General features: G+C 42.9%; 1 protein-coding gene across 8 annotated transcripts in view; it reads left to right on the top strand.

Annotated features, from left to right (window-relative positions):
- The window catches only part of LOC147114097 (rap guanine nucleotide exchange factor 6-like), a 412326-nt gene that overhangs the window by 191635 nt on the left and 207147 nt on the right, over positions 1-13544 (top strand). For all 8 annotated transcript variants that reach the window (XM_085995704.1, XM_085995706.1, XM_085995702.1 and 5 more), the window contains exon 6: positions 11684-11854. In XM_085995704.1, the coding sequence (XP_085851830.1) occupies positions 11684-11854 (171 nt within the window). The remainder of the gene's footprint in view (positions 1-11683; positions 11855-13544) is intronic.

Here is a 13544-nt window from a genome sequence, read left to right as displayed (position 1 = left end):
TTTTAAAAATGTGATTTAAAAAAAAAATTATTTAAAGTTTTACTATGTTTTTTCATTGATCTCCATTCATATATTTGACAGGTCTTCCTGTCAAATGTATGAAGGGAGATTCCCTTCTGTGATTGGCTCCCCATGGCCCACGTGATCCCAGGGACACTGCAAACTGCATCCGCCCCTGGGATACGTGGGCCCTGCACACTTCAAGTTTGGTGAGGCCAAGGAGCGGAAGTGTCCCGGGAGCCCTCAGATAAGGGCGCAGATTTTTCCAGATCGCAGGCCTCCGCCCACGGGAGGCCTGTGATCGGCAAATACGGGCCAATGATATCCCCTTCTACTTCAGATGAGTAGCAAAACTGGATTAGACTTTTTCTGGCTGAGAGCAAGCATCTGCAATTACTGAGCCTGTCCACATTGAAAATAGTGACTTGAATAAACTGGAATAGGACTTCAATGGGATGCGAAAGGATCTAGTCAGGGTAAAATGGAACCAAAGACTGACAGGAAAAATGGTAATGGAACAATGGGTGACCTTTAAGGAGGAAATGTTCCAAGTACAGGCTAGGAACATTCCAACAAGAGGGAAGGGTAAGGGAACCCAAGCAAGGGCTCCTTGGATGATGAGGGAGATTGAAAAGATGATGAAACAAAAAAAGAGGGTGTATGATGAATGTCAGGTGAATTCTTCAAGGGAGAACCAGACCAAATACAATAAGTTGAGAGGGGAAGTGAAGATGAAAATAAGATTGACAGAGAGAGAGAATATGAGAGTAGAATGGCGGTTAACATAAAAGGGAACCCAAAAATCTTCTACTGGCATGTAAATAGTAAGCGGTGGGGTAGGGCTTATTAGGGACAAAAAGTGATATATGTTTAGAGGCGCAGGGCAAGGCTAGAATACAATGAGTACTTTGTATTGGTGTTTACTAAGGAGGTGGATGCTGACAAAATATCAGAAGAAGTGGAAAAGGTAGAAGCAATGAAAGGGGTGAAAATTGATAGACAGGATGTACTAGAAAGGCTGGGTATGCTTAGAGTGGATAAGTCACCTGGTCCAGATGGCTTGCATCCCTAATTGCTAAGGGAATTGGGGGAGGAGCTAGCAGAAGGGCTTGCCATAATTTTCCAATCTTCCCTAGATGCGGGGGAGGTGCTTGAGTATTGGATAGTGGCAAATGTGACACCACTGTTCAATTAAGGGTGTAAGGACAATCCTATTAACTACAGGCCGGTCAGTTTAACATCAGTGGTGGGTAAAGTTTTAGAAACAATGGTAGACAGTGGTGTTCCCCAAGGGTCAGTGCTGGGGCCACTACTTGCTTTGATACATATAAATGACCTGGATATTGGAATAGAGTAGAATTTCTAAATTTGCCGATGACACCAAACTTGGGGGTGTGGCAAACAGTGAGGATGATACCAATCGACTGCAACAGGACACAGAAAGGCTAGCAGAATGGGCAGACAAGTGGCAGATGGAATTTAATACAGAGAAGTGTGAGGTGATGCATTTTGGCAGAAGGAACAGGGAGAGGCAATATACACTTAACGGCACAGTTTTAAAGAGTGTGCAGGGACAGAGGGACCTGGGAGTTAATGTGCATAGGTCCCTGAAGGTGGCGGGACATATTGAGAGAGTGGTTAGCAAAGCATATGGGATCTTGGGCTTCATAAATAGAGGTATTGAGTACAAAAGTAGAGAAGTTATGCTGAACCTTTATAAAGCGCTGGTTAGGCCACAACTGGAGTATTGCATCCAGTTCTGGTCACCACACTTTAGGAAGGATGCGAAGGCCCTTGAGAGGGTGCAGAGGAGATTTACTAGAATGGTTCCGGGGATGGGGGATCTTAGCTACAAGGACAGGTTGAAGAAGCTGGATTTGTTTTCATTAGAGTAAAGGAGGTTGAGGGGTGATTTGATAGAGGTGTACAAGATTATGACGGGTTTGGATAGGCTAGACGGAGAAAGGCTGTTCCCACTAGTTGATGGTGGACTAGGGGACACAGGTTTAAGGTGTGGGGCAAGAGATACAGGGGGGATATGAGGAAAAACCTTTTTATGTAGCGAGTGGTGAGGACCTGGAACTCGCTGCCGACGGAAGTGGTGGAAGCTGACACACTGTGTTTTCAAGGGGAGACTGGATAGGCACTTGAGGGAAATAAACTTGCAGGGCTACGGGGCTAGAGCGGGGGAATGGGACTGACTGGATTGCTCTATAGAGAGCTGGCACAGACTTGATGGGCTAAATGGCCCCCTTCTGTGCCGTTATGACTATGACTCTATGGGGGAAAAATTGAGTCGCGCCCCCTTTGGGGTGCTAACTTTGCCGGGCGCTACTTTTATCGCCGCCGCGGCAGAAGTTCACCGGTAGCGCCCCGAGGGAAGTGGGGCACTACTGGAAGCGCCCTGCCTCCCTCTTGGGGCGCCGCGAGTGAATCTCGCAGTGCTACGTGCCACAGCGCCACGCTCTGCAGCACATCACACCGCGGTACTGCAGGCCTTCCTCCCCTAAAAGGGGAGGGGCCAAGTGCAGCGCGACCCCAGGGCCCAGCTGGACCACCAGGGATCGGAGTGCTGGCAAAAGCGCCCAGCAGTCAAGAGAAGTGCCAAGCTCACAGAGCGCAACCGGCATTCCGCGGGGGGTTGGGGGGGGTGTGGGGCTGCAGAGGGGGCAGGCGGCCAGCAACAAAAATGGCCGCCCAGCCCCTACCCTTTAATTTGCGCCGCCCCGGCCACAGGTAGGCCCCCCTGACCCCCTCGGACATAGCGTCTGGTGGTAAGTCAGGGGGTGCTACCGAAGATTGCGGCCGGGGTGCTGCGCACGGCGATGACGTCCTCGCCGGCGATGCAGTGCCATGGTGGGGGGGGGGGGGGGGTGCTAACGGTTGCCACCGCCGCTAACCTCCCACTGAATTTCGCAGGAGGCGTTGGTGGTGCTGCGCCCAGGCGCTCGTTGCTTTGCGCCCCGTTAGCGCCCTCTTGGAGCGCTAATGGGAGTCGCAAAGCAACCGAATTTTTAGGCCTATGACTCTATGAAGGGACAGTAGGAATGCTAACCCGCTTTGAATTTAATTAGGTGCTAATATTTAACCCAGTGTTCCTGGGATGCGGAAGAGAAAAATTGGTCAGCCTTCCCCTCGTGAATGCTATCCCTGCAGAAAATGCATAAGGATAGAACAAGAGGAGGTTTGGCTGTGACGCCTTCATGTAGGCCCACTTATATGTACACGTGTCAAAGCAGATCACTCCCTTAATGTGCTGAAGATCCCAAAAAATGTGAGGGTGATGCAACAAATGTCAGTGAAAGACTAAAGAGAGCAAAGAGGCAAGCACACATGGCTCTTGACATTTGATCACTGTATTTATCTTTGGCTCTGACATTTTCTTTAATACTATTGTTATACTGCACTTTTGGAGCTACTCCCTTGTTCCTGCTTTCCTCATTCCAACCAGTGTGGTGCTGCTTGCCTGGTCTCCACTGCAGCGACCCTTTGTGAGACCAGCTCCAAGTGTGATCTTGCTTCTGTTTTTCTTTATGCTCCAGTATAATTATATCATCAGCACAATGCATGGCTTTTATTTTCATTCTTTTAAAACTTATATGGGCTCCAGTTCTGTCTTTCAGTTTTCTACTGCATGAAAAGGACTATTAGATTGCCCTGTTATTTCATTTTCAACAGAAGAAAATACACCAACACTAGCAAAGCCAGTAAATCACAATCCATTCATTTGTTGTCATTTACTTATCCAGTGATTAATTTACATTAACTCTCTTGTCTCTAAACTGACTCCTCCATCACATCACTCACTCAGACAGTACAGTATGTATTTTTTTAATTCTTTAAGGCGATGGGTGTTGGTATTGGGGAATGGAGCACTTTTCTCACTGTGTCCTGATGGCAATATGCCCTCAAGTTATTATGTAACTCAAATGTTTTATATCTCACCTGCGAATACTATGTGAACCAATGTTGCATGGGGTGTTACTATGTATCTGCACTGCCAGAATTGAGGTATTACGCTGGTTAAATGCACAGGGAATGTTTTATCTACAGTGCCCCAGAAGTACTCCCAAGGCCAAATATATTCCAGTCTAAATGGAGGGTAAAGCACCATCACTTCTGTTCAAAATGGAATGCTTTTGTTAGATATAGTTTTACATTTGGAAAAAAATAAACTTCCTACTCCTTGTTTAAAACTTTCAGCAGTAGATCTGAAAGAAAGTGAAGTTGCGTATAACTATATACTTAAAGTAGTGGGTTCAGTATGCCCAACAACTTCACAAGTGAGGGCAAGTTATCTCTCCAATTCAGAAAGGCTCTCTATTACAATGCACTATTGAAACTGAGGAGACGGTGCAAGTTCACCACCTCTGCTTACAGGCCAGCACACGGCACAGAACATTACTAGAAAGAAATGTAAATAAACAGCAACATTTATGCTTTACAATAGTGGGAAAGTGAAGCAGATTGAGGAAATTGCATTAATGTTGCAGTTTACAACTTTACCAGCTCTTTACTTTGCTCAACTGAATAAGTTTAACTTTGTTTTTAACAAATGTATGATGATCAAGGACAATTGTATGCCCCAACTTGTATACACATTGCAATATATTGTTGGGGATCACACATGGCACAGTTTGTCATATGGTGATATAGGAGCTCAGAGTTTTCATATTAGCTGTGTTTACAGTGTGTGTGCGCGTGGGGCGGGGGTTGTTTTTCTGCAAAGAATTCTTTATTTCTTTATCCCCATTCTGCCAGATGAGCCCTGTGGTGTGTTACAGTATGTGTTTCGGCAAAGTTAGTGTTGCTGGTGCAGTTATTTCTTTATATAAAACAAGTAGATCTCTGTGGCATTGCACATGGGGAATCAATACCGAGTCAAGCAGGATAATTGAAGGAGGGGGTGAGAGGGTACAGGGTCTGAGTGGATAGTTCAAAGTGGAACAAAGGAATTTTAATATTCTCTGTCCTCTCCCCATCCACCCCTTCCTCTCCTTCATTCCCCTCCTCTTGCCTCCCCTCCTTTTGCCTCCCCTCCTCCTATTCCACATCCTCTCCGTCTCACTCATCCCATATCCCTTCTCTCCTCCTCCCTTTCCTTCCTCTCATGTCTGTCTCTTTCCTAGTCCTGTCATCCCTTGTTACTCCTCTCACTCCTGATCCCCTCTCCTAGCTTTTCCCATCCTGTTGTTCCAGCCTTTCCTCCCTTCTCCCCCTCCACTTGTTCCCCCTCTCGTCCCCTTCCTCCCCTCTTCACTACCTCTCCCCGCGAGATTACAGCAGCGGAGCGGGAGCAGCTCCAAGGGAATTCCTGCCATTGTTTTTCCTCAAAGTACTTAATTGTGTTCAACTAAGCTAAAATACTGTGTTGAAAAATTATTTCAATCCATGCCTATGCTTGCCAATTTTTGCTAAAACAGAACATGTTTCACTTCCCTTGCCCACCCCACAGAACATGCACTTACACTAGTACAGACCATGTTCATAAGCTGAATTGATGTGGGGTTTGTGCAAGGTGTAACAATGTCTCCAGCTGTTTCACAAGTGGCATCTGACAATCAACAAAAGTATGGAGAAGAATGAAGATATGGCCAAAGACTAGGTTTTGAGAAGGTTGTTGAAGGCAGAGGACCGTAGGAAGATGACTCCAGTATGTGGCATGGTGGTTAAAGATTCTGTATCTTGTCCAAGTTAAAACCTATTGGCCCAGAAATTCGTGTTGGGGGCTTCCCGCGGGTGCAAGCCCCCGACCTACACTTACATTGCGCGCCGATAAGACCTGTCAAACTCATGAAAACTCCGGGCGCCCAAAACAGTACATAACCTTAAAATAATTTTTTTTTTAAATCACACTATTTAAATCAACTATAAATAACATTAAATAACCATTTTAAACAATAATTTAAATTTTTGAAAAAAATAATTTTATAAAAAATCGGAGCTAAAAATACACTTACCTTACTGTGAAGTATTTAAAAATAATAAACCTGTGGAAAAAATGTTCTAATTTTAATTAATTGACCGCTTACCTTTTAAAATGAAGTCCTTACGTCTGCTTTTTTAATGTGTAAAAAGTGGAGGCCTTCACGCACGGGCAAACCTGTCAAAAAAAAGGAAGTTCAACGCGCACACGCTGCCTCATACGTCGCACGCGTTTCACCTCTTAACCCCTGCTTTCAGGGGACCGGAAGTGCCGTTTTCCCGCACATGTGCTGTGCATGCAAGAAACTGGCACTTCCATCGGGTCCACACGTGAGTACCCCGTGCGTACTCACGCGTTGGGACCTGAATTACTGGGCCAATGTAGTAATCTGGGCTCAATTTTCTAATATGCTGCTTCAAACTAGAGGATGGAAAGAAAGATCACCTTTGTACTCAACACCTTTTCTCCTTGTGTTGGCTTGCGCTCCTCAGTGGTTTTCCACTTGCCCATTGGCTCATCTGTTATTACAGGAAAAGTTCTTATATCCGGCACCGACGGGACTGGCGTGTTGCCGATCTATCAAAAGTGCCGGACATGCAAAGTCAACGTTGAAGCATACGGAGATGAAAATCTCCGTATTTGACAACAAACACTGTTGCTCAGCAACAGCTCGTAAACACTCGGCCCGTACCTTGAAGCGTCTCTGAAGCTGTTGCGAAGCTCCAAAGACGCTTTCCAGAGCCTGCCTGTTAACAGAATGCTAGGAGAAGAGAAAAAAACTAAATAAAACGGCTGCTGATTTCTGCCGTTAGAGCAAAGTTTCCGGCCATACAACCTCCGGATAAACCAAAGTTTCCTGTACTGCCAAAAGCTAGAAACAGTGTAGATTGGGGGAGGGAAAATGCCGTGCAGTACAGCAGGATTGCGAGTGGGTATGCATGGTAGAGACTGAACAGTAGTATGGGGTGCCCACAGGGGGTATGGCATCTTCCCAACACATCATGACACACAAACCAATTTGAATTTAAAAAGTGATGTGACTAGCTCTGGAATACTTAAATTACAGATTGCAAAGCATGGCAGCCCAAGTATGATTGATCACATCATAGTGGTTTCAATATATAAACAAATAAGGGTGACTCAGTCCTTAGCCCTTTTTCTGTTGCACCTTGCACAAACCCCACATCAATTCAGCTTATGAACATGGTCTGTACTAGTGTAAGTGCATGTTCTGTGGGGTGGGAAAGGGAAGTGAAACATGTTCTGTTTTAGCAAAAATTGACAAGCATATGCATGGATTGAAATAATTTTTCAACACAGTATTTTAGCTTAGCTGAACACAATTAAGTACTTTGAGGAAAAACATTGAAGATTTGGCAGAGGAGATGCCTGTGTTCCTTCCCTTGGTTATGCCATAGTAACCTTCAGAGCTTCTATTTAATGGTGTGACTCTTGAGAGGGACAACCTGGAACAGATAGGATTCCAAAAATCAGTTGTGGTCACTCTGCTGACCTCCAGGAAAGCACTGTGCTCCATGTAATTCCAGCGGAAATACTTTGGCCATTCGTATGAGGAATACTACTTTAACACCTTGGGGTGTGATGTACCAGTAGTCCTATCATATTTTCAGATGCTGCTTTATGAGGGCCTCACTCTTGAGATCCTTTAGAGTTCACATCTTAGACTACCACCTTCTCTCACTGAGTGAGATAATAAGGGGATCACCCTATGCTGTCCCACTTAATAAAAGGCATCTGGAAGGTTCACCACTTAATTTCTCAGGATTTCAACATGGAATGTGAGTCTGGTTCTGAGGAAGCGGACGTCACAGCTCCTTGAACCCATGCATTCTCATGACTTGAATATTGCTGTTGTTTCTAACTATCACTTCAGTAGCTTTCATTATCAGCAAGTCTTGTTAGTGAGCTACCTGCATTGGTAGTGAATCAACAGTACTTAAAGTGCATGCAGCTAGGACCGTGTTCTGGTCTCACCCTCATTCATGCCCAAAATATTGAGAGATCCCACAACTCGGGAAATAACAAAACCAAGATTTTAGTTACCTCCTTATACTTCCCCTTTTGGGAGGAAGTACATCTTGATCAAAGTGCATAATGCACTAGCCTACTGTATGGATAGCAGGAAGAACATTTTACCAGTCCCAATGGTTATTTGTCATGGAACCAAGACATTAGTAGAGGTCAGCGATCTGGGGTGCGTCTTCCTTGGCCAGGCAGGAATCATCAGTGAACGTTAAGAACTTGCTCCACTCATGTAGTTGGTATCTTGAGGATTAGTTTGCAGAAGATCCCTATAGAAGCTGTCAGTAATGCAGCTACCTAAAGCACGGTCAACAAATATTTTGACTGCAGCATTCCAAGCTGGCTTGAAGGTACAGACAGGCCTTCAGATTTCTGCCTCCAGAATTTCATACAACTGTGGTTTTCTTTGTACAGGAAACTTTGTGATATCTGGGACCGAGCTGTCGCCGTCCCATCAAAACTGCCGGACAAACCAGCGCTAATGTTAAAACATACGGAAGCTTTTGAGTTCCGTATCTAGCAACAAACCTTGTTGCTTAACAACAGCTTCTAAACAGTTGGCCATAGCTTGCAAGCGTCTCTGTAGCTAAGCAACAGCTTTAGCTAGACCTTGCAGAGCCTGACTGGTGGAAAAAAAAAGCAACGAAAAGAAAAAAAACTTACTGAACCGACTCCTGAATTTTGCCGGTGGCTTGAGCATTCAGGACAGTTAACCTCCGGATAAACCAAAGCTTCCTGTATTTGGAGGTCACACAAATGAGGAAGGATGGTAGATTGCTTACCGTAAAAGTCTCCAACTTCTTTTAAAAAGAGTTCAGTTCCATCTACAGTACAAAGCTTCCTCCCAACCGATGCTTTAGCTTTCTTTCTCTGCTATAAGGCTTGGAATTATGGTTTACTGTATTGTTTGTTCCAAAGAATTTAATACTTTTATATCTTTTAGAACATGTATCTATACCTTTTTTTTTAATAGTGGTTATGTTACGGGACAAGAAATCCAGAGGCCTATATTAATAATCCAGAGAACATGGCATGGCCATTGTTAGAATTTGAATTCAGTTTTGTAAAAATCTGAAAATAATTTGGAGCGTAAAGATGTGGGATTGTTGTTCAAGTTTGGAGCTTTGTTGGAAAAAGTTTTTTTTTAAAGCTAACTCCTATGGAGTAAAGAATTAAAGTGACAAGATCCTCTGTTGGAAAGAAAAATATTGAAATTTCTAATGAATTGGATGGTTTACTCATGATGAAAAGGCATCTGGCTCCTTGAGGGAAGTTAAACCATTTGAAATCTTGTATATTCCTCTTAAATATTTGAATTAGTTACATATGCAAATCAAAATTGCATTTTAAAATTTTGTAATTAAAAAAATAACTACAGACTGTTGTGTTAGAACAGTTAATGTACTGTGCAGCTGGGGTGGCTAATTAAATTGTCACAGGGTCTAGAGACAGGAAGAGATGCAACATACAGACTGCAAATTGACGCATCAGTGTTTAGTGTAGCAGGAAGTGGGTTCACGTCTGTGATGCTCCACTTTTCTCTGCTTTCTATAGGCATCAATATTGCATTCTTCGTCTGTGATAAGAAATCTAATCTGATTCTTGGAAGAATGGTCAGCAAAAATTGGACTGTCAGTCTGAACCTTGTGCACCTTTTGAGCACTTTTTGATGCTTACATTTGATATATTTCTTGATGCTCTGTAGCCAGAGAAGGAAATAAAAATTGTGATGCAGCAGTACAATCTCAGTGTGTATAATGTCACTTGAGTCCAGTTACCTCCACATTTTATCTCCTCATTATTTTTGTTGCTTTTACCTAGATGATACTCTTGCTGCCGTACTGGGGCTGGCTGCATACTGCTTTGTAAAATAATTAACAAAATAATCTGTCAGCCAGTGGGTTACATGTCAGTAATTCAATCAAGTGGTTCTGCTGACGTTCAAACCAAAGAGACGGCTTAGTTGAATTACTGCTTGTTACTCTGATGTCCACTTGCTATTATATATGCACTTAACAGTAGTAGCTGACAGATTAAAATGTTGAATTTCGTCAGTTTTGCTGTTTCTTGGCTGAGTTACCAAGTAGCAGATCCCTTCCCTCTTTATATATAAAAGTAAAGAAAGCAGAGCACAAAAATCTAGGCTGACACTCCAGTGCAGTACTGAGGGAGTGCTGCATTGTCGGAGGTGCCGTCTTTCAGATGAGACGTTAAGCCGAGGCGCGCTCTGCTCTCTCAGGTGGACATAAAAAATCCCATGGCACTATTCGAAGAAGAGCAGGGGAGTCATCCCTGGTGTCCTGGCCAATATTTATCCCTCAATCAACATCACTAAAACAGATTATCTGGTCATTATCATATTGCTGTTTGTGGGAGCTTGCTGTGCGCAAATTGGCTGCCGCATTTCCTACATTACAACAGTGACTACAATTCAAAAATACTTAATTGGCTGTAAAGCACTTTGGGACATCCTGAGGGCATGAGAGGCGCTATATAAATGCAAATCTATCTTTCTTTCTTGAACTTCCTGATGACTCAAGTCATTGGGTAACAGCGGCTGTGGTACCAGAATTCAAATAATGATCTGTAAATATGACCCTGACTTTAACTAATGATAATTCCAAGAAAATAAGGTATGCTTCAACCTACATAAAAAAAAAATTTTTTATTTACTTTTCTAATATCTGAAAGTGCTAATATTTGGTGTCATTTTTATTATATAAACTAGGTATGTGAGCAATGAGGCTTTGTGGAACATGAACAAAGCTCTCATGAGGTCAAGTCAATTAATTAATGTTTTGTGTTGTTGCCCTCCAGTATCTTCCCTCACCACCGCAGGATATAAGTTATCCTTGTATATTTAGATAAGCATCTGCATGAAGATGTGACTTGTATACCAGATTTCATGATATTCCCATTGGTGGTGTGGCACATTGGAGTTCCAATAAGCAGTACTTTAAAATAAGATGCAAGTTTGCCCTTATAATTTGTCGAAAGTTGTGAGTGAGAGGAGAGGGAGGGAGAATCGTGTCCAAACCACTCTTGTACACCTCATAGCAGATATTTATGGAATGATGTTAAAATCTTGGGAGCAGATCACCCATCTGCCTCTTGGACTAGGATGGAGCTTGGTGTGGAGAGACCTATTGAGAGCAAGGAGAAGGGAAATAACAATGACAATGATCAAGCTAATAAAAGATATGCTTTCCACTGCCTTTGAGAGTTGTTTTCTCCTGAAGGACCAATGTGGCAGATATTTAAATGGAAAAAAGATGCCTACTGAATAAGTACCCATTAAATAAATCTTAAATTGAGGTAATGGTGGTCCAAATGTGAATGATGTATGAAAAGCTGGTTTACCTGTAAGCATGACATTGGACAAAATATTAGCATGCAAGAGCAAAAAGAGGCAATGTTCAGCGCACTGTGCGCATGCAAAACAAGCAAGTGATTTTTGCATTGATAAACCGTTATTTACGGTTTCCTGGAAGGAAGGAAGTTGTGGCCTCCAGCTCATTGAAACATAATTTTTCTCAGTTAGAGTGCCGCTGTGCCTGTGTGTGGTTTATATTCCTCCAAGTGCCCCCCCTCTTCACACATACAGGCATAGTTAAATGTTTTTATGCATTTCTCATGAGTCTCTTAAGATTGCATAGACTTTCTGTGATATGGAAGAACTGGATGTTCAATCAGGATCCTGAACATATATTTCAGGTTGAAAATGTCAGTGAGAATGAGGAGAAAAATCTACAGAGGGAAGTTACCAACCGGCAATCTCGTCGGCGCTTCAGGAAGATCAACCTGAAAGGAGAGCGGCAAACAATCACAGACAATGTGGATTCCTACCATACTGACCGACCTCAACAGACCAGCACTTATCACATGGTAAAGCCATTTCTTGTAACATACTAAGTATGTTTTTTTTTAATGAACTCTTGGATAAGTTTAAAAATTAACATTGAAGATTGTAGTCGATTTACAACTTTAAACTGAACTTGTAGTCGGTTTACAACTTTAAACTGAACTTTGCAGCTGAGTCAAAGTAAATTTGTAAAATTATCCAGTTTAAACAGAGTGTGTTAGTACTGAAAGTGCAGTTACATTTCAAAGGGTAAAACTTCAAGCAGACACGATGAAAATAGCAGCTGCATTTTTCCAGTGAGTCAAAAAGATACTTTGGCAGTATGACTAATTTCACAGATCATCTGATCATTTGTGGGGTTTTCCACTTTTAAACATTTCCTTAGCTTCACATTTATGTACATCCATTGGTTCTTGGTTTTTCCAATTTCAGTCTAAGTTACAAGAGTGGATTGTACAAGTATGTTAAATGATTGATGGAGTGGGACAATAGTGAGTTCCTTGTGGAAAACTAGCAGTGTAGTTAGTAGAGAGGGAGGAGGCAGATAGTGAGTTGGTGTACAGCACTACAGACTGGGAGATTGCAGATTGAATCTCTCTGGTCTGCTGAGTTCTTGGTTTTGGCTGCAATTCTATGGGGATATGTCTGGGCTTCACTTGGCATCTCCCGACAGAGAAGAGTGTTGTCCTGGGCAGCTTTTGCAGAGGCCGTAGGCACTAGCTTAAATGATGGCAGCGGTCTGGGATACAATAAACCAGAGGTGGGCGGAACATTAGAGTGCAATATACCTTGTAAAGATTTTTAAAAACTTGCATTGATACACTATCTTTTATGTCCACAAGATGTCTCAAAGTGTTTACAGCCAATGATTTACTTTTGAAGTGCAGTCACTTATGTAGGTAAACACAGCAGCCAATTTGTGCTCATCAATGTCCCATACTAGCAATGGGATGAATGATGGTCAGGACACCTGGGAAATTCCCTTGCTCCTCTTTGAACAATGCACTGGGATCTTCTATTTCTACCTGAGCTGGCAGATGGGGCCAGGATTTAAAGTCTCATCTGAAAGACAGACACCTCCAACGGTGCAGTACTGAGGGACTGCTGCATTGAAGTGTTGCCCTAGATTATGCACTCAAGTCCGAGAGTGGGGCTTGAATCCATGAATTTCTGACTCCAGAGTTGCGAGTACTGCCACTGAGCCAAGGCTGGCACTTCAGAACTGCATTCTTCATCCATTTCTTAACAGTTGAGTTATTTTAAAAAAATGCTTATTAATCATATTGCAATGCAATAATTTGAGTATTGTGTTCATAATGAAGAAAGAACAAAGAACTTGCATTTATGTATTGTTTTTCATGACCGTATGATGTCCCAAAGCGCTTTACAGCCAATTAAGTACTTTTGAATTGTAATCACTGCTGTAATGTTGGAAAACATGACAGCCAATTTGCACATAGCCAGATCCCAGAAACCGCGATAAAATAATTGACCAGAACATCTGTTTCAGCTATTGGTTGAGGGATAAATGTTGTCCAGGACACCAGGAGGGCTCCCCTGCACTTCTTTGAATATTTTATACTTCCACCTAAGAGGACAGATTGGGTCTTGGTTTAATGTCGCATCTGAAAGACGACACCTATGACCGTGTAGCACTCCCACAGGACTGCACTGAAGTGCCAGACTACATTATGTGTTCAAGTCTCTGGCGTG

The sequence above is a fragment of the Somniosus microcephalus genome, chromosome 8 (assembly GCF_052327205.1).
Source record: "Somniosus microcephalus isolate GS21.2 chromosome 8, FLI_Smic_1.0, whole genome shotgun sequence".
NCBI classification, from domain to species: Eukaryota; Metazoa; Chordata; class Chondrichthyes; order Squaliformes; family Somniosidae; genus Somniosus; species Somniosus microcephalus.
Note: the sequence above shows the minus strand (reverse complement) of the source record. Positions and strands in the feature narration are given on the sequence as shown.